Raw genomic sequence first — 20783 nt, 5'->3', positions numbered from 1 at the left:
ATACTACCGAACAGTGCCCAGTTGCTAAGTATGAAGCAGAAGATGAATATAACTATAGGAATTTGGGTTGGAGGGAAGGGCAATGAAGCACTGGAGCAGTGAGGAAAGTTTCATGGAGGAGGTGCCCTGGGCCTGGTAACACAGGCGGCATTTATGCAGGAAGTGAGGAGGACGAGGGGTTCCATGAAAGTGAACTGACTGGAGGAGATTATGAGTGGGCTTAAGGTGGGGCTTGCTGAGATAACCAAATGAAGAGAAAAGGAAGCAGAGTAGGAAAGGGTAGTGGCTGGAAAAACTCCAAGTTATGGTAAAAGATCATCCTGAGGAGTCTAAGGCACTGTGTTCAAAGATATGACAAACTAGCCTTGGGACTGTTGGGTTTGAATTCTGGGGCTGTGGGCTGGGTGGTCTAGTCCCGGAACACAGCACTGAAAGGAATCCAGGGGGCAGGTAAGTCTTTAGGGAATCTGGCTGCATTAAAGTTTCAGGCCATGGATAAATGCATAGCTTATGGGGTACAAGGTCAGTTCTAGGGCAGTTCTGTCCTACTCTAATGGAAATAGAGTAGGGGCGCCTGGGTGGCTCAGTCATTGAGTGTCTGCCTTTGGCTCAGGTCATGATCCCAGGATCCTGGGATCGAGCCCTGCATCGGGCTCCCTGCCCCGCGGGAAGCCTGCTTCTCCCTCTCCCACGCCTGCAGCTTGTGTTCCTTCTCTCGCTGTGTCTCTCTCTATCAAATAAAAAAATAAAATCTTTAAAAATAAATAAATAAAATAAATAAAAAATAAAATAAAATCTTTAAAAAAATAAAAAAAATAAAAGTATATATCACATAATTTAAAATTTTCTGGTAGCCACATTTTAAAAAAGTAAAAAGAAACAGGTGACGTTAATTTTTATATTTTATTTAATCCAAGATACCCCAAATATTATCATTTCAACAGGTAATTAAGATAAAAAAGTATTTGTCAAATATTTTACAATTTTTTGTTCCTAACTCTTTGAAATTCAGTGTGTATTTTATAACTGTAGCATATCTCAGTTGGACTGATCACACTGCAAGTACTAATAGCCACATGTGGCTAGTGGCTACAATATTGAACAATATAGTTCTAGGGTTGAGTGCCAAGGATGCCAGTAAGAGTTAGAACTAGTGTGAGCATTATGCAGGAAAACTGGGGAAATCAAACTATATTTTGGATTCAGTCAGAGCTTGTTATGAAGGAAAGGGGAGGAGAGAGAAAGGTAGAATTTAATGGAAAAAATATATTTTTTAAGATTTTATTTATTTATTTGACAGAGAGACACAGCGAGAGAGGGAGCACAAGTGGGGGGAGCGGGAGAGGGAGAAGCAGGCTTCCCGCGGAGCAGGGAGTCCGATGCGGGGCTCGGTCCCAGGAGCCGGGGATCATGACCTGAGCCGAAGGCAGACAGACACTCAATGACTGAGCCACCCGGGTGCCCCATAATAGAACAAATGTTTTAACTAGAGGGTACCAGAAGTTCTCAAGGCTGATACTCAAGTCAAAGGGCTCCGTTCCAAGCTCTCCGAAATAATGATAGTCATGCAGAGAACCAGAGATGGATATCACAGACAGGCCTGGGCTCATGGGAGGGCCATCAAGTGGGAACAGGAGCGGTTCAGAGGACAAGGGTGAAGAAACGATCCTCTCTGCCAGAAGGGTCTGCACTAGGGTGTGAAGGGGAGAAAATTAAGATGGTTTGGGTAGGTGGTAGAAAAGAAGACTATGACTGAGACTAGAGTTTCTCTGGAAGGCATAGGTGAGGTAAGGATGTAGACTTGGGAGGCAGACTGGACCTAACCATGAGGTAGGACCTCACTATGTAGGAGGACCTCACCATGTGGGAAAACTCAACTATGTAAGAGGTCTACACCACTGCAGGGAACCTGCCATGAGGTAGGACCCACCATATGGGAAGACCTGACAAAGTGGGAGGACCCCACACAAAACAGGACCTTCTCATGAACGAGGACCCCACCATGAAATAGGACCTCACCACGCGGAAGGAATCTACCATAAGACAAGAGTTCACCATATGGGAGAACACAGAGACTCTCCACGTGGGAGGAACCATGAAATAAAAAGACAACTCATAGAATGGGAGAAAATACTTGCAAATGATATATCTCATAAATGACTTGTTTCCAGAATATGTAAAGAACTCTTATAACTCAATAACATAAAGATAAATAACTCAGTTTTAAAAGTAGGCAAAGGATATGAATCGACGTCTCTCAAAAATAGATACACAAATAAGCACATGAAAAGATACTGAACATCATGCAAATCAAAATCACAGTAAGATGCCACTTCATACCCACTGTATGGCTAGAGTGAAAAACAGGGAATAACAAATTTTGAGAACAATGTGGAGAAACTGGTGAGAAGAACTAGTGAGAACTGTAAAATGGTGCAGCCATATTGGAAAACAGTTTTGCCATTCCTTGAAATGTTAAACATGGAGATACTATATGACCCAGCAATTCCACTGTTAGGTATCTACCCCAAGAGAAATAAGAACATATGTCCATACTTGTATGGACATATAATTCTCACAGCAGAATAATCAAAAAGTGAAAACAATGCAAATGTCTATCAATTAATGAACAGATAAACAAGGGTATATCCACACAATGGAATATTATGTGGTGACCAGAAGGAACGAAGTATTGATAAATTATACACCGTTGATGAACCTCAATACATTATGCTAAATGAAAGAAGCCAGTTGCAACAGACCACATATTACATGATGATTTATATGACATGTCTACAATAGACAAATCCATAGACACATAAAGTAGATTAATGTTTGCTTAGGCCTGGAAGGGGTTGGGGGAAAGCAGGAATGGTGAATGATGGCTAATGCATGCAAGGGTTACTTTGGGGATGTGTAAAGGTTCTAAAATTAGATTATGGTGATGGTTGCACAAGTCTGTAAATATATTAAAAACCATTAGACTGTACACTTTAAACAGCTGAACTTTATGGTTTGTAAATTATATCTCAATAAGGTGGTTAAAAAAAGTGAACCAAGCTTCAGGGTCCTGTGGGATAATATCAAGTGGTTTCATATATGTGAAACCCAAAAAGGGGGAGGTGGGTAACAGAAGAAGTAATGGCTAAAAAACGTCTCAGATTTAATGAACACTGTAAACCACAGACCAGGAATCCCAAAGAATCCCAAGCAGAATAAACACACATATTCACATCACAAACTGAGGTATATTATAGTCAAACTGCTGAAAAAAAGTGATTAAGAGAAACATCTTAAAAGCAGCCAGAGAAAGAAACACAGAAAGAGAAAGAAAGAAAGAAAGAAAGAAAGAAACAATGAAAGAAAGAAAGAAAGAAGAAGAAAGAAAGAAAAGAAAGGAAGAAAGAAAAAAGAAGGAAGGAAGGAAGGAAAGAAGGAAACACATTATACACAGAGGAATGTAGATAAAAATTACAGCAAACTTCTCATCAGAAATATGTAAGAAAAAAATGAAATAACTATAAAATGCTAAAAGAATAAAAAGTCAATTTAGAATTCTATATTCAGTAAACATGTTCTTCAAAACAAAAGCAAACTTTTAGATAAAATGGAGAGACTTGGTCACCTATGGATTTGTACTGTAAGAAATGTTAAAGGAAGTTCTTCAGGCAAAAGGAAAACACTATCTAATGGAGAACTTGGACTTAACACAAAGGAACAAAGAGCACCAGAATTGGTCAATATGTAGATAAATATGAAATATTTTTTTTACTAATTTCTTTAAATGATAACTGAGCAAAGAAAAAAGCAAAAAAAGCACAATTAGTTGTGATGTTCATTAATAGATGTGGAAATAAAATGTATGACGAGGGCTCAAAGGAGAAGAGGGGGAAAAAAGCAAGCATAATGTTGCAAGAGGCTTACATATCTTATACAAGATATGGTATAATATTATTTCAATGTAGACTGAATAAATGAAACAACAATATTGTAAATCTTAGAGGAACCATTAATAATTAGGATGAAGAGAAATAGCTTATAAACTAATAGTGGAAATAAAATGGACTTCCAAAAAACAACCCAAAAGAAGGTTAGGAAAAGAAACAGGAACAATGCAGATTTGGAAATTCATAAAAAAGACAGAAAAATCCTGAAGTATGCACCCAAAACAGAGCTTCAAAATATATACAGGAAAAACTGATAGAAGTGCAAATGGAAACAGACAAATGCATAGCTGGAGACTTCAGTTGCCCTGTCTTAATATTTGTCTCCTGATCTTATAGCCATGGATGAGATGTCCTCCAGTGTGGATGCCATTCTGTTCATGCGCATGGATACTACTTCACAATCATTGCTTATTTTAGCTGGCAATGGTTTTAGACAAAGACTAGCAGGGGAAGAAAAGCATTTTGAGGTAAAAGGATTCAGCGAGGAAATGCATTATGGCTTTTGGAAAAGATACGGATTTAAAGTAAAAACAAAAAAATAACAGAGGAAAAACAAAATGAACTAAGTTTTGATTTTAATGGTTATCATTGTTAGCACCGTCTATTTGTGAATATCTCTAAACACATCCCTTTGCATGTATATTCATAGGGAAATATCATTTTTCATGATATTTCATGAAATATCTATATTCATAGATTCCGTTGTATGTAGCAGAATTTAACTAGTTATTGCTTCAAGGGCATTTAGGTTGCATTCAGTTTTTCACTATTATAAATTAAATGGAAATAATTAGCATATTTTGCCCAAATAACTTAATATCTATGAGTGTTAATATTCCTTTCAAATATTTTTTAATCAGTTCTACAGATTTGTAAGTGGAGAAAACTGTTAACAAGAGTGAAAGTGTTTTTTATTTCCTGAGAAGGAAAGCCTGTCTACTCCATTCACAATATTAGCATGTGCATCTTAAGATTATGGGAGATGGGGAACCTCAATCTTGTTCCCCTCTTCTGTTTTGCACTTACATACAGAAGTGTCCAAAGAAAGTTGTGACCAATACATTCTGGGAGCAGGTTAAGGTTGTGGGGGTCCTATGTCCGAGTCTTCTCTGCACTGATTATATTGTTTTTCACATGATCCGCTGTCACTTAGGTGTGCCCCCATCCCCATGTTTTCCTCTGAGTACCCCCAGGCCCTCTCCACAGTGGCTTCTGGCTGCGCCCCTCCTAAGAGTGGATCTTGTTTTTTCTTTAGCTTCTCAGAGTTTTATGAATGAAGATACAGCCTTGTTCTACCACTCCTTTTGTGCCTTTAGAAGTGGTCCTTCTGGCTAATCAGATATACTAACTGGTACTGTGCTGTTAGAGAACAGTAACATTTTAATGTGTGACTATTCCAAATACCACTTATCAAAGGCAAAATCAGATTTTAAGGCCTTATTACCAAGGAAGGCCAGCTGGGAATTTCAAGCTTCCTCTTAGGCAGTGAGGGCATTATCATCAAGCAAAGGGGGCCTCTGCATCTTCAGGGCACACTACTGAGGGAGGTGCCTGCTATGAACAGCTTCTCTCCAGCCCAGTATCATAGCAAGAGTTCTTCAGAAGTTATGGAACTGATCTCATTTTCAAACAGAAGACCCCAATCCTTGGGGCTGATGATAAAATGGGTAGATGTGGAACTGGGATAAAGGCAGAATGTACAGATTTTCACTTCTTTCTTTGTATCACTCATTGTTTTTCTTGGCATTTACCATACAGTGACTGTTTGACATTCATTAAAACTTAGCATCATATACAGTGCCAAGGTAAGGTCCCCAGGAAATGCAGAAGGATAATAGCTAAGCAAGAGGAAGCAATTTCTAGGAGGTTTCTAATAGTCACGTAGTCATTTTGTAGGCTCTTGAAGGTCTTGGGGTAAGGTGATATTATCATGAGGAAACATTGCAGGTTATATCAACTGTAAGTTCACCTGCTGGACAGAAGGAAAAGTAGAAATAACAGGATACACTGAACAAATTTAGAACTTGGAAAAACAACATGCTGAAGAATTGTCAGGGCTGGATTTAGAATACAGCTTTAACTGTATGCAGCTTCCTTTTGTTAGGTGTGCAAAACTGTTGTGGTCCATCACAGGGAAACTAAGATTGAGAAAATTACTGCTTCTTGGGATTTACCCGACAGTGCCTTGATGCCTGTCAGGTGTTGCTGTTCTCAGAAGTGGAAGGTCTGTTAGGCATTACTGTTCATAGTACTGGGGCTACAAAAAATAAGACAAGTTCTGCTTTCCACTTCAGAGTTTACTTGGAGAAATGTGGGTAAAAAAACAATACATATTAATAAATTCTGTGATATAGGTGCGTTTAAAATGTTGTTAGAGGCAATGGAAACTCATCCAATTACAGATCATAGAATGGCCAGAAGTTCCTTTCTGAGCTTGTTGTTTCAGTAATGAAACAATTATTTGTGCAAAATGGTATGAACTCTCTAAAATATTATATGGCAACACTTATCAAGAGATTTTAAGATGTTCCTGTCTGGTCAAAATGATTGAGACTAATTCCTTTTATGGAAATAAGCAGATGCAAAAAAAAGATCAATATGTAAAAATGTACACCTCAGAATGTGTTTTTTATTATACTGAAACAAATGAAATGTCCAATAATTGTGGAATGTTAATTATGACACTTCTACAGGATATATTTTGCAGTTGTATTTTTTTAAAAGATTTATTTATTTATTTTAGAGAGAGAGAGTGCGTGAGTGGGGGGGGGAGTGGCAGAGGGAGAGAGAATCTCAAGCAGACTCCACACTGAATGTGGAGGCTGATGCGGGCCTTGATCCCAGGACACTTGAGATCATGACCTGAACCAAAACCGAGTCGGATGTTTAACTGTGCCACCCAGGAACCCCCAGTTGTGATAGTTTTTAAAAAATGTTCACTGGCTTGGGAAAGTACTTCAGACAGTAGGAAAAAAATGGAGGCTATCAAATTTTATATATAGTATGATCACATTATTGTAAAAGAAAAAAAATGGGAAATGATTGAATGGTCAAAGGAAATCCTGTCCCTTTCAATAAAGGGAAAAATATTAACAAAATATTGAATGAGGGCTAATATGAAGGAAATGTCACTACTTCTGACTTTAGAATAAATTCAGTGTTTTCTGTGCCTTGCACATCAACTCAACAATGTTCTCAAAGGCTCTTTTAGCTTTTAAGCTCTTAGATTTTTTTCTCATTTAATTTAAGAAAAAAAAAAATCTGTTACAGGCCTGCTTATTTGCAACTGGGCAGACTTCCAGGCTCGCTCACATATATGCATTTCTAGAGTGATGTGGGAAAACTGGAACCAGGATGACTGTTTAAAAGCCTTCTTATAGAAGTTAATCTTAAGAAGTGTTTTGAAATTAACAATCTTTGTCTTTTGAAAACAAGTATTACTTTTTCCTTTTAAACAGTTTTTGGTGGGAAGCTAAACTAGATAATGAATTGTTATTTTCTTTCAGATGCTATGAAAAGTATAAGGATGTGTACCTCCTAATGGAAAGAATCAGTAACATTTGTGCAGTGAATAACTGGCCAATTTAGACAGGCTTTTGCAGCCTTGACTACTGCCATTTTGGACTGTACAGTTCCTGCTGTGGGAGCCTGTCCTGTGTACTGTAGGATGTTCAGCAGCATCTCCAGCTCCTACCCACTAGATATAGGAGCATTCCCTCCCCAGTGCTGGCAATAAAAAACATCTCCAGACATGGGGCAATCTGCCCCTTCACTGACTTGGACAAACTGGCAAAATTTGTCACCTGAATGAATGTGGCTTTTGGGTACATATGCATTGCATGCATGCACATACACACACATACTGCATATTACCTTTTTTTCTTCTGGAATTGGGTGCTTTCAGATTAAAAAAAAAACATGAAGCATGGCAACCTAAGCTCTGGGATTCCAACTTCTCTTTTTGAAGTAAACAAGTTAATGAATGATACTTTCTAATATGTTTCTTTCTTCCTTTTTTTTTTTAAAGATTTTTATTATTTATTTATTTATTTATTTGAGAGAGCGAGAATGAGAGAGAGCACATGAGAGGGGGGAGGGTCAGAGGGAGAAGCAGACTCCCTGCTGAGCAGGAAGCCCGATGCGGGACTCGATCCCGAGACTCCAGGATCATGACCCGAGCCGAAGGCAGTCGCTTAACCAACTGAGCCACCCAGGCGCCTAATAGTCAGAGCAAGGCTCTGAAAAGCACAACTCCATTTCATAAGGGCTGTTTTCCTGGTTAATTAATTCACAAGAAGGCATATAAAAGGTAATAAACATTTTACTGCTTATAGATCTCTATGAATCTCAAAAGCTTCACAATGCAAGACATATTTCCTCAAATATTTCAACATATAATAAAAGGGAATTATCAGTGAAGACTTTGTATAGTCATCACCAACCCCTTCCCCTGCCCCTGTTCAGTCTGTTCGTCTCCTGCTGAGAATAAAGAATGGACAGACACGACCAGGATTAAAAAAGCATGTTTAGGTACTTGCCACAACTCTTACTCAGGTAACAAATAGTCCCTGAGCTCATCCTACATGCCAGGCACTGTGGCAAAGGGCCACAAAGAACAATCAGGGAAGCAAACAGGGGTGCCCTTTCGGAGTTAGAGTTTAGTAGGCAAAATAAAACAAATTAATTCATAAAAACAAGTAGGAAGAGATGAGTGGTTTTGATAAAATCTGTGAGTTTATGATTTCCAGCAGAGGGACTAAGAAAAAACAGTGCTTGTGCTGGGCCTTGAAGGCTGAGGATAAAAAACGTGGACCTGGGCAGTGGAGGAGGAAGGGTGTTTAGGGGATGGGGTCACACAAGTAAAGCGAGACGGGAATGGCATGGCAGGCCGTATGGTGCATTCTGAGCAGTTCTGATCAGCTGGAGAAAAGGTGGGCTTGAATGTCAGGCAGAGTGGAAATTTTATCCTACAGGCAGTGAGAGGCTATTGACAAATCTTAAGCAGGGGAGTGACAGGATTGCCTGCTTCAGTAGGATCTACGTGGCTGCTCCTGGGGACCCCAGAGCTATTTGAATGTTGAATTATAGCTGTAGAGTGTTTGGAGTACCTTGGAGGTTAAAAATGCGAGGTAGAGGCAATAAATTAACGCAATTCATCAACTATCCTTATTTCACTTTTAAAATGCTGCTGGGGGGCGCCTGGGTGGCTCAGTTGGTTAAGCGACTGCCTTCGGCTCGGGTCATGATCCTGGAGTCCCGGGATCGAGTCCCACATCGGGCTCCCTGCTCGGCAGGGAGTCTGCTTCTCCCTCTGACCCTCTTCCCTCTCGTGCTCTCTCTCTCTCATTCTCTCTCAAATAAAATAAAATAAAATAAAATAAAATAAAATGCTGCTGGGTTTTGTCATGTTGGGAACAGGGTCTGAACTGAGGTCAGTTAACTAACATAAAGGTAAGTGAAAGTGCCTGGCTCACGGGAGACATTCAATAAATCCCCCACCAATGCCGCCAATGCCAACCATTTTAGACTGGAAAGACTTTTTGCCTGTGTTCAGAAGAATGCAAGGTGGCAGAAACCAACTTTCTACCCTTTTTCCAAATAGTCAATGGAGGAGTCATGAAGAGAGGTCCAGAAAACAAAACAAAACAAAACAAAACAAAACAAAACACCTTTTTGACAGGAAAGAATCAATGTCCTGGGTCAGGTAGATATTCAGCATAAATACCACGGTGTGTTCATAGAGTTTCCTGCTCACAGGAACCTTTGGTTCCAGTTCTGGGAATATTGAAGGAGTGCTATATTAAAATAATTCACCAGGCATTTACTTTTCTTTTTTTTTTAAAGATTTTATTTATTTATTTGACAGAGAGAGACACAGCGAGAGAGGGAACACAAGCAGGGGGAGTGGGAGAGGGAGAAGCAGGCTTCCCGCCGAGCAGGGAGCCCGATGCGGGGCTCGATCCCAGGACCCTGGGATCATGACCTGAGCCGAAGGCAGACGCTCAACGACTGAGCCACCCAGGCGCCCCAGGCATTTACTTCTTTTAATTTCCATGGGGACTAATCTGTCTTTTGGAGAAACCACTTCTTTTTGCCACAAAATCCAATCTTGACTCCAGAACCTGCCTACTGCATTTTCCCATTCCAGCCTGGATTTTGCTATGGGGAGCCAAGTATATAAGATGACTGCACAGTACTAGGTCAGAGACCCCATTATCTCAGGGCCAATCAGTGAAAGCTGCTGACACAGAGACATAAGACTCTACCAAAGGATAACATAAAATCCTTGCCAAATCAGGATCGGATTTGGCTGCATATTACTTGGTAATTCAAAATAACAGTGGCTTATACAACGTAGTTTATTTCTTTCATGTAAAACAAGCCTACAAGGACATGGCTGTAGATGGCTTTCAACTTCAAGGTCAGCTGGTATTCCAAAGTGCGCACTAGAATTCCAGCCATCATGTCCACATTCCAAGAAGCAGAGAAGAGGAAACACCTTCAGAGGGCTTTCCTGTAAGACTCCACTCACATATCATTGGCTAAACTTAAGTCACATGGCCAGCTGTCACCTCCGAGGCAGGCGTACTGCTGGTCCCCACAAAATGGAGGGCTCCATTAAAAGGAAGATGGGAGGACTGACACCGGGTAGAGAAGTAACAGCCTCTCCGTCTGACCCTGTGAGATGCTGGGATTTGCCTTATCAAAAGCACATCCTAGTTCTCAGAGACTGCACATACCTCTACCATTTCTATTGTTGGTGAGCATAGAGGGATAAAGCAGATAAGGTTGGAAAGGGCAAGAGAGAGATTAGACTTCTTAAGGCTGGTTAGCCTGGGGACGGGTGGTGAATTCTCAGTCGCATGGTAGATAAATCAGCTTCTACGTGGACCTTCGCCCAGAACCCAGAGACTATGGCTATCCCTGGCTTCAGTATTTGTTCCATAAACAAAAGTTTTACTCATGGATAGGAAATAATGACACCAGTGCCACCTTCTCCACTTCCTCTTTCCTTATGGCGGCATTCAATTTCCCTGTTGGGCTGGAATATGACCTCAGAATCCTTCTCAACACATTGTTTCTGGCAGTTACTCTAGTTCAAGGGACTTGGCATCAGTGTTTAAATCCACTAGCCATCATCTTTAATTGCTTGTGGGAATTTTCATTCAGACAATCTCTGGATATAATTGTTTACTTCATAGGAGTAAATCTCCCTGGAATTTTAGATGTATCCATAGGCAAGAAAGGTTTTTAATTATAGGTAGCAGTCTTGGTGGTCTTCAGATTTTACCACTAAGTGACTACAATCATTCACATTGCTGGACATATTCTACACCTGATCTTTTGACTGTTTACCTTACCAGATGATGAGCTTCTCAGGGGTGAGAACTAAATCTTATCCATTCTTGTATCCCTAAGGTGCCTGGCTCAGCACACTTTTAAGAAATGTTTTCTCAATAAATGAATCACTTACATTGGTCAAGGTCAAGTGGCTATCAAAGTAAATACTTCCCCAATAGCTGGTCACATTTTGGACTGCCTAGCTTCAAGTACTAGATGGAGGCCTTATCTGGAGGGGAGGTCAGTGGAAAATAAAATGGTGACAGGAAGAGTGTTGGTGGTACAACAAAGGGTCTTGGTTTTTCCATTGCTGCTTACAAATGTTGACTAACACAGGAAACTGGTTACCAGTGATAAGAAAAGGGCAGATATACTCTGGGAAGGTTTTTCTCCCCCAGACTCTATCCATTTTCCTTCTTTTGACCAAAAGTCCAGGCCCTGCATTAACTTGGCTCAGTGTTTTCTGTACTCTAGGGGGTGATTCATATTTCATGGATATAAATGTGACTGAAGTAAGACTATAATTATGATCTACCTGATTCAATTAAGGTAGCTTATACTCAATAGTTTGTTTTTTATAAGTAGATCTTAAAGGTTAATACTAATATCGATCATATGTGTTAAATATTGTGGGTCCACTGAAAAATGTTGTTAAAAAAAAGCTACTACTGCTAAAAAAAATTTGAAGAGCAATGACTTAGGTTGTTCACCTAAGTTTCCATATTCACCTCTTCACAATGACCAAAAAATTTTTTAAAGATTTTTTTTATTTATTTATATGCCAGAGAGAGAACACAAGCAGGTGGAGTGGCAGAGGGAGAAGCAGGCTCCCTGCTCAGCAGGGAGCCCGATGCAGGACTTGATTCCAGGACCCTGGGATCATGACCTGAGCTGAAGGCAGATGCTTAACCGACTGAGCCACCCAGGCGTTCCACAATGACCAAAATCTTAAACAGTAATTACAGAGAAAGGTGAAGGAAAAAAAATACCCAAATGATTCTTTCTACGTAAAGAGTAGGGTGGGTTATGAGTATATCCAGGTTGATGTTCTCTCAAAAGGCTGAAGGATTTGAGGACGGGGGCCTTGGGCTGCAGTGCTCACCTTCTCTCTCTCCCTCTGGCCCCAATCCTGGGCTAGATTTATTCTATTTATGAAGTGTCCTTGCATTTAGATTCCCAAGTGATGCAATGTCAAAGACATTGTGGCTAAATGCACATTTCTGCATATGCTTCTCTTCAACCCTCTTGCCTGTCTACTTACTCTGGTCAGAAGGGTGGGGCCCAAAGAAATAAGGATCCCCTCTCTTCTTGAAGTCCAGAACTAGTCCTAAGCAGTCATTGCCAGCTTCCTTCAAAAAGAGAATAGAAAAAAGGAGAGAAGAAACACTAGACTCTTTCCCACTCAAAACTTTTGCAGATTTCTTCTCTCATTATTCTAATCTGCTTCTTTGTTCCCTTCTTGTTCAGTGATATCTGGAGGTGTTTGGGTGATACAGCTGGGAGCGGACCTCATGGACTTAGCAGTCAGAACCAAGGTTAATATCTCCACTTAGGCCTTTTCTCAGTAGTGATCTTAGGTTTAATCATCAGAATTAAAGTGTCTTTATTTGTAAAATGTGGGAAACAGCATAGGCTTAGATGTAAAAAATACTTAGTACAGGGCATGGCTTCCAGCAAGTGTTTAATAAATAACACATTTCATTTTCATCTTGGCATCACTTTGCTTCTGCAACCTCTCCTAAAGTGTCACTGCGTTTCAAGGAGCGGGTGTCTTTGCCTGAAGAGTTTGAAGTGCGTGCATGTGCGTGCGCGTGCGCACGCATGCGTGTGTGTGTGTGTGTGTGTGTGTGTGTGTGTTGGTGGTGGGGCGTGAAGACTGGCAGGGGGGCGTGGCACTCAGGAAAGTCACTGAGGAGGCTTTAGCACTAGTCCTGGCTCTGTGGACCAAAAGTCACATGGCAGGAATGTCTAAGAGGGGATGAGGAAGGTGTGGGACAGAAAAGCTCCTGCAGACCAATGGCTGTCCATCCTTTGGCAAGAGGCTGTGGCTACCCTGAACCCCAGTCTTGTCTTCCCTCACCTCCAGACGTTCTTTTCAGTTAACACTGCCCGATGACCCGCCAGCACACAAAGCTTGCAGACAGCTATTCTGCCTCTCCTCTTAAACCCTTCAAAGCATATCACTGATATAAATATTTAATTCTACAATGAAAATTATTTAATATACCTAAGTGGATATGCCATACACCTATGGTTCAGTATTTGGATGCTTATAGTATCCCAACTACAAAACTGCAATCAGAACAGACAAGATGATAACCCCTGTCCCAATTTTCATCCATCTTACCCACACACTGTAGCCCCGAAAACGTGAATATACACATTCACTGATTTGCAGTTATGTCCCATTCAAACTTCCTGGGAAGCAAGAAAGTCAGAACTGCTTTAATAAATGAGGATTATTTTGTCTTGTTGCTATTTACCCACCTTTTCAGGGCTGCAATTCTTTGGAACTTCCCTTTTACATTTCCTTTCTCATCTTGTCAACATCAGCACTTTGCTGCCATTTGTTTTCCAAGGACATGTGCCACTTACTGCAACAAATGGCATTAATCCAGTTCAGAGCATGAGGCTTTTTTGATTATTGACTAATAAATGTACTCATGTTTATGAGTGCAAGACAGACAGCACAGGTTGTAAAAAAGGATAGGTATCAAGAATTAAACGAAATAAAGCTGTTTATAAAGCCTCAGCAAGATGTCCACACGTTGCTGATGCTATGTAAGTGTTAAGTTTCCTTACTTCTTTTCTTCCCTTTTAGTATTTGCATCTGTCACTAACTAGTACTGGGACCTCGGGCAAATCAAGGCACTTCATCTTTCTCGACTTCAGTTTCCTCAGATATAAAATTAATAGGGTTGCACCATATTTTTTGTGTTCAAAGCCATTTTTTCCCTGAGTCTTCTCACGACTCCTTCACTGACTATTTGGAAAAAGAGTGGGAAGGTTATTTCTGCCACGTTAGGCAAGGTCTTTCTGGGGTGCCGGGAGGGAATGGAACCCACGATTTACTGAACATCTCTCGTGAGCCAGGCACTTTCACATACCTTTATCTTAGCTAACATGCTTTAGATCAGGCTGATCTCAGCAAGACAAAACCCCACAGCACTGAAAAGTAAAGGATTGCTGATGTTTAGTTATCTGTCTCTACTTCACATTAATTTCCTAGAAACTCAAAAAACACTGCAGCTAATTCCACATTAATGTAGCCCAGGGGTCCCCCAGATTTATCTCACGGCTTAAAGGTCACCATCAAGTCCTGGAAAAACTCAAAACAGAAGCGAGAAGTCCCAAATCAAGGCCCAGTTTCCTTTTAAATACTTTCAAAATAAAAGAATCCCCTCTCCCCGCGGTGTGGGAGAAACACAGCCTCCGCGCACCCCGGGGAGGCGGCCGCATCCCCACCCTTTCTCCACCGTGTGCCCCCAGCCCTCCCTCAGGCTACTCGGCTGCGCTCCCGCCCCCTCCGCCCTCTCCGCGGTCCCCGGGGGACCGCGCCGGCCCCAGGGCGGGGTAGGTCCGCCACACACACCTCTCGTCCCAGCGTTAGGCCCGGGGGAGGGGGAGGACGCGGACAGCGGGAGAGAAAGGGCCTCGAGACGCCGAGCTTCCAACCGCGTGGTCTGTGGCTCCTACGCCTGCCTGCGTGAGGCGCAGTCCCCGGCCTCGACCCCACACTCTGCGCGGGGCCGCGCCGGCACGGGACCTCCCTCTTCGCCGGCCGATCTGCTTCCAGGGCAGAGGGAAGAGGCGGTGACGGGGCGGGGCGGGGGCTGCGACGGGGCGGGGCGGGGGCTGCGGCGGGGGGCGGGCGCCGACGGCGGGGGAGGGCGCCCGAGCATCCTCGCGGGCAGCACCCGGCTTCGCAGCGCCGGGCCCCAGAGTCGTGCCCACGCGCGCCCGCCGTTCCGCCCCGCACGGACACGCGGCTTCCCCGCTTGAACCGGAACCTCTTGCGGAGGCCGCCGCCGCCGCAGGGGACCTGGGCGCCGTCCGGGAAGCGCGGGGAGGGGGGAGGCGGCCTGCGCGGCGCCGCCCGCCATGGCCGCGGCGGGGTGAGCTAGGCTCGGCGGCCGCAGTCGCGCGGACCCGAGCGCTCCTCCGCCGCGGACAGGCCCGCCGAACGGAGGCGGGCGAGCGCGGAGGCCGAAGGGGAACAGGGGGAGCCGGGGCCGCCGCCCGCTCGTCGCCGCCGCCCATGGCGAGGCCCCGCCGCCGCCGCCGCTGCTGACCCGGGGGCCTGCTGCGGCTTCCGCCCCCTCCCGCGGCGGCGGGCGGGCGGGCGAGCCTCCCCTCCACGCCCCCACCGCCCGCGCCCCGCGCCCGCCCGCGCCCCGCTCCGGGGGACGGGGAGGAAGGCGAGAGCAGCAGGAGTCTGGGGGCCACCGAAGATGGGGAACACTACCTCGTGCTGCGTGTCGTCCAGCCCCAAGCTCCGGAGGAATGCCCACTCCCGGCTGGAGTCCTACCGGCCCGACACGGACCTGAGCCGGGAGGACACGGGCTGCAACCTGCAGCACATCAGCGACCGGGAGAACATCGACGGTGAGCGCGGGCGAGTCCGGGTCGTGGGGCGGCGACCTCGCCGAGCCCGCTCCTGACGTCCCCACACCCCTCCTGCATCCGCGGTGCTCTTTCTGCACCCCCAGCGTCTGTATGGCCGAGGCTGCTTTGGCTTTCTCAGCCTGCTTCTGTAATCAGGGCAGGACCGGGTCTTCGTCCCCGTAACCCCGGGAGCTCCGGGGTCCCGGAGCCGGGGTCCCGGAGACCCCGAGAGGCCCCCTGGCTTGTACCCCCGAGCTAGCGGCGGCGAAACTTTGCCGGCGGACGGCTCGGGAGTTACCGCAGGGGCGGAGGGGTGCAGGTCGAGAGGTGACAAGAGCTGGCTCTTGTCCAGACTTGAGCGGCCAGTGCTGGGGCGGGGGCGACCGGAGAGCCTGTGTTCCAGGCACTGTGTGAATGTAGCCACAAGCCAAGTTATTCACGGGAAGGGTGAGCTCGTTTGTCCTTTAGAAGGCGAAGGGAATGGATGATCCTTGGCGTAAATGAGGAGTGAATCCCATTTTGGAATCAGTCTCTACCTGGAGTTGGGGGAACAGAGTTGACGAGTCTCAGCTTTCCCCGGAAACTTACAAATTGACCCCAATTGGCAGTTTCCTAAGGATTTTGTGTGTGTGTGTGCGCGCGCGCGCAGGATTGGAATCACATAGCTTCACCTGAATACTTAAAAAAAAAAAACAGAACAAAACAACAAACTCAATTATTATCAGAATGGTTTGGAGACATCTTTGGGTTGTCACCCAGTTTTTGCTTGTGGCAGAATTACAGTCCTGTGGATTTCTAATTGAGCTGAGTGATGTTTGGAGTAGTGTTTGTAAAGTTAAAGGACTGATCACTGCACCTAGTAATGTGTATTGATTTATTTTGTCTCACAGTATATTCGTTAGTACTAATTTATCCTTCAGCTATGTGGCTTAATATGGATAGGTAGTTTATGCATCATGCTTGAAACAGAGTTTGCATATTTCAACTAAAAAATGTGAAATTGGAAATATATTTTTATGACAACGTGATTTTTCTTTTTTTAACTCCCAAATCTTCTCACAGTTGATGTAGTTGAACTAAGGTGAAAAAATTTCTTGTGTGAATGAATTGACACAACTCTGTCATAAGTCATTCTTGACAGCTTTAGGATGGAGAATTCCCTCTAGTGTGGAAAGCCAAATTTAAACTGTGCTAAAGGAAAGAATTTTCTCATTGTTTGGCATCTTTTAATTTCTTTTAAATAGTACTGTCGTCTCTGCAGGACAGCAACTTTATTAAATGAATACCACATATTAAAGGGACTAATATAACATCTGGTTTATAGTAAGCACTTAGTAAATTAGGGTTCCACATGAATTTCTAGTGTAGAAATTATCTTAATCTCATTAGATGTCTTTGAGTTTAAAGTTATACTTTAAATTCATGCATTTAAAGGCATCTAGAAGGATATTAGGTCTGGTCTGTCTTGATCACTGGTATGGTCTAAGCAGCTGAAGGAAATGTCTAGCATATAGTAAAGATTTATTTATTTTTTATTTTTTTAAGATTTATTTATTTATTTATTTGAGACACAGAGAGAGAGAGAGCATGAGCAGGGGGAAAGGCAGAGGGAGAGGGAGAAGCAGGCTCCCTGCTGAGCCAGGAGCCCGATGTGGGGCTCAATCCCAGGACCCTGGGATCATGACCTGAGCTGAAGGCAGACACTTAACCATCTGAGCCACCCAGGCGCCCCTGTAGTAAAGATTTAATGAGTATTATATTTTAAAGGAATGAATGAGTTTATTATAGAAAGCCATTACCCAGTCTTATACAATGCTGATAGGCAAAAACATTTGGAAGTAATTTCTCCATGTTGTGCACTAATATTGGGAAGAGGCTTTATGTTTTATATAATGAATTAGAAAAATACAGACAAAAGGAAAATTCATGTTTCTTAATGCCAAGCTGCATACTATTATTGACTATAGCAAGGAAACTGGGGGGGGGGTAATTATTACCAGGTATTTGGCACTAAGTCTTAGAAGGATTTTGCCGGAGAAAAATAGAATAGTATTGTGTGTTATTTCATTTGAAAGAAATCTCAGTTTTGGTCATCAAGTCAGCTTTGAGAAAACATTTGGAAGACCACCAACTCTTGTTTTGGAAGTTCAGGATCGCTTAAGAGACTCTAGGGCAGGTTAAAAAGGTTTCTAATCTAGGTTCCTAGTGTCTTCTTATCCCAGAACTCAGTTCATATGATGATGCTAGTTTAAACCCAGAAATGCTAATTCACTATTTAAACAGTATTCTCTCTGTCTCCCAAAATTCAATAAATAATACTGCTAGGATTTACCTCTCTGTGGTTCTTAATATTGGTTTCAGTTACACCAGAAATCTAGGACTGGGCCTTGGCATTAATATGTTTAAAGTTCTCCAGGTAATTCGAAGATGCAGGTAGGGTTGAGAATCCCTCGCTGGATGTCTGTTGTTCAGGGGCATTTTCCGTAGCAATTCGTTCAGTATCAGAAGCTGGGAGAAGGGAACAGACTTGTTTAAGTTAAATAGCATATAGAAATAGGTATAGATTTTAACTTCTGAATTATATTGATAGATGATTAGTAAACATTTAAAAACTATAGCTGAAGCATCCTTGAGTATATCACAAAAGCTGAAGTGGTCAAGTACCATCTTTATCCTTAGAGACATCTCAAACAACTAGAATTGAAAGGTTCAGAGAAGTTCATGGGGCTTCTGTGATAGGTCACTTTCTTAAAATCACAGAGATACGAGGTTTGAATCCATGTTTTCCCTGCCCAGAACACACAGTGGGTAATATTTGTCCTGTAGTATTTCAGTGACTGAGTTAGGGCAGTTAGGCGTCCATGACACTTACCAGCAACTTGCCCTGTCTTTGTACTCAGTGTACCTTAGTGTTAGGTTATTCACGTTTTTGGAAATGTATATTAGACTCATCAACTCCCTAGGTATTATTTCTCATACAATTATTCCGAGGTTGAGAATTAACAAAAAGACTTAACGACAATGATAGTAATACTTGCAACCCTTACGTATTGTTTACTCTGTGCTAAATGCCGCTCTGACTGCTGGATACCCGTTCGCTCACTTGGTATTCACAGTAGCCCTTGGACGATATTATCCTTACTGTAATACAAAAGAATTAGGCAGAGAGAGGAAAAATGACTTGCCTAAAGTCATACAGCCAGTAATTGACACATGGAAACTTTCCCTTGTCGCTTGACTAGCCATCACACATTTACTAGTCCTGGGGTTGCTTTCTGGAAGAGGGTGTCTGTTTTTACAGTCATAGCCACAGTTTCTCTGAGAAGAAGCATCATGTATCTTCAATAGACTGGCCTTCCCTGATTAGATTATTGCTGTGGGAGGAGAGAAAGAGGGGTGGACTTAAAGAAAAGTTCAGATTTGATGAGACCAAGTAAATCAGGATAGAATGCCTGTAACATCTGTACCGAAGTGTCACTTTAGAGTTTTGCCTCAGAATAGTTGCTTGCAATTTCATTCTTTGTAGCTCAGCTGTCTTCTTTGACAACCCAATTTTTCCATCATCCTATATCCAGTCTGCTAGGAAAGAGTGGCTTGTCAACCTTCAAAAAAGTCCAGAATCCAACCACTTCTCAAAACCTCTCCTGCTGTTCGTCTCAGCTAAGCCACCTAACTGATATTCTTGCTTCCACCTTTGTCTACTATAGTCTCTTCTCAAACAAACATAGCAGCCATGGTGAGATCCTTTTAAAAACTTTAACATGTGACTGCTTATTTCATATTAAGTAAAAGCTTTACAATGGACTTCAGGGCCCTGTGTGATCTGCCTGCCTTCCCCACTCACCTTGCTAGCTCACTCTAGCCACACTGGCCTCCTTCACTGCTCTTCCTTGAATACACCTGACATGCTCTCACCCCAGGGCCTTTGCTCTGTCCCTCTGCCTGGAATGTTTTTCTCTGTGTTTCCTCTTGGGTAACTCAACTGCCTTCAGTCTTGGTTAATGCCTCATCTTTTCAGTGAGGCCTTCCTGACGGCCCCCTTTAACATCTCTCCTATTACCCATCAGTAGTCCTAGTATACATTCTCTGAATTACTGTTTCTTCCATTTCACCTCTATGTTATAAGTATGTACATATATAATAATAGCCATATTTACCTACTAGTTTGTAAATTTCAATAGAACCACTTCATTTTGTTTGCTGATGTAACCTAAGTGCCTTTTACCCTGAATTACAGCCAGTAATTGACACATGGAAACTTTCCATTGTTGCTTGACTAGCCATCGCACATTTACTAGTCCTGGGGTTGCACTCTATATTTGTCTGAATGAATGAGTGAAGCCAGCAATTTAAGGACTTTGGAGTCAGAGTACATCATGTGTATTTATTGCATGAGAAGAACAGAAGGGAAGTAGAGAAAGACCAAGACTTGTAATAATGAAAGTAGAGTGGATATGAAACTTTTTGGTTTTGTTTGTGTTTAACTTGAGAGGTAGCAGGTAGGGTGAAATCCTGAAAATGAGACTTAAGAAAGGTTTTAAGGCATAACAAAAGAAAGAAAAAAACCTAAACCAAAATAAATGATGGCTAATTGTAGTCTGTTTAACAATGTGATATATTTAGTCTTTTTCCTTATCTCTTAAGATGAATGGCTTTAGCTATGGCCTTATATCCTTAAAGATCAAAGTGAGGCCAAAATGCTTAATAATCCAAAAAGTACTACATGAACATATGCAATTATGAACTTAGCCACTCCTGGTGATTTTCTTTATTAAGTGTGAAGTGTTCTAGGATATACAGCAAATGGTGTTTTAACTTTCCATAGTCAGAGAAACTAGAAGCCTAAGGGGCTCGTCCTAGGTCTGGGAAGGAAAACTGGAAAAAGTGCAC

The 20783-nt window shown here is 42.7% G+C and overlaps 1 protein-coding gene across 2 annotated transcripts in view; it reads left to right on the top strand.

Annotated features, from left to right (window-relative positions):
* Window positions 1–20783, top strand: part of CCNY (cyclin Y) — a 313868-nt gene that overhangs the window by 66265 nt on the left and 226820 nt on the right. Inside the window, exon 1 of one of the 2 annotated variants that reach the window (XM_027592354.2) lies at window positions 15436–15893. The exons of the other annotated variant lie outside the window; for it this stretch is intronic. Coding sequence (XP_027448155.1) covers window positions 15740–15893 — 154 coding nt within the window. The 5' untranslated portion in view covers window positions 15436–15739. Of the gene's footprint in view, window positions 1–15435; window positions 15894–20783 lie in introns of those variants that run through there. 2 annotated transcript variants of the gene reach the window in all.

The sequence above is a fragment of the Zalophus californianus genome, chromosome 9 (genome assembly GCF_009762305.2).
Source record: "Zalophus californianus isolate mZalCal1 chromosome 9, mZalCal1.pri.v2, whole genome shotgun sequence".
NCBI classification, from domain to species: domain Eukaryota; kingdom Metazoa; phylum Chordata; class Mammalia; order Carnivora; family Otariidae; genus Zalophus; species Zalophus californianus.
This window is presented reverse-complemented; position numbering and strand designations above follow the sequence as displayed.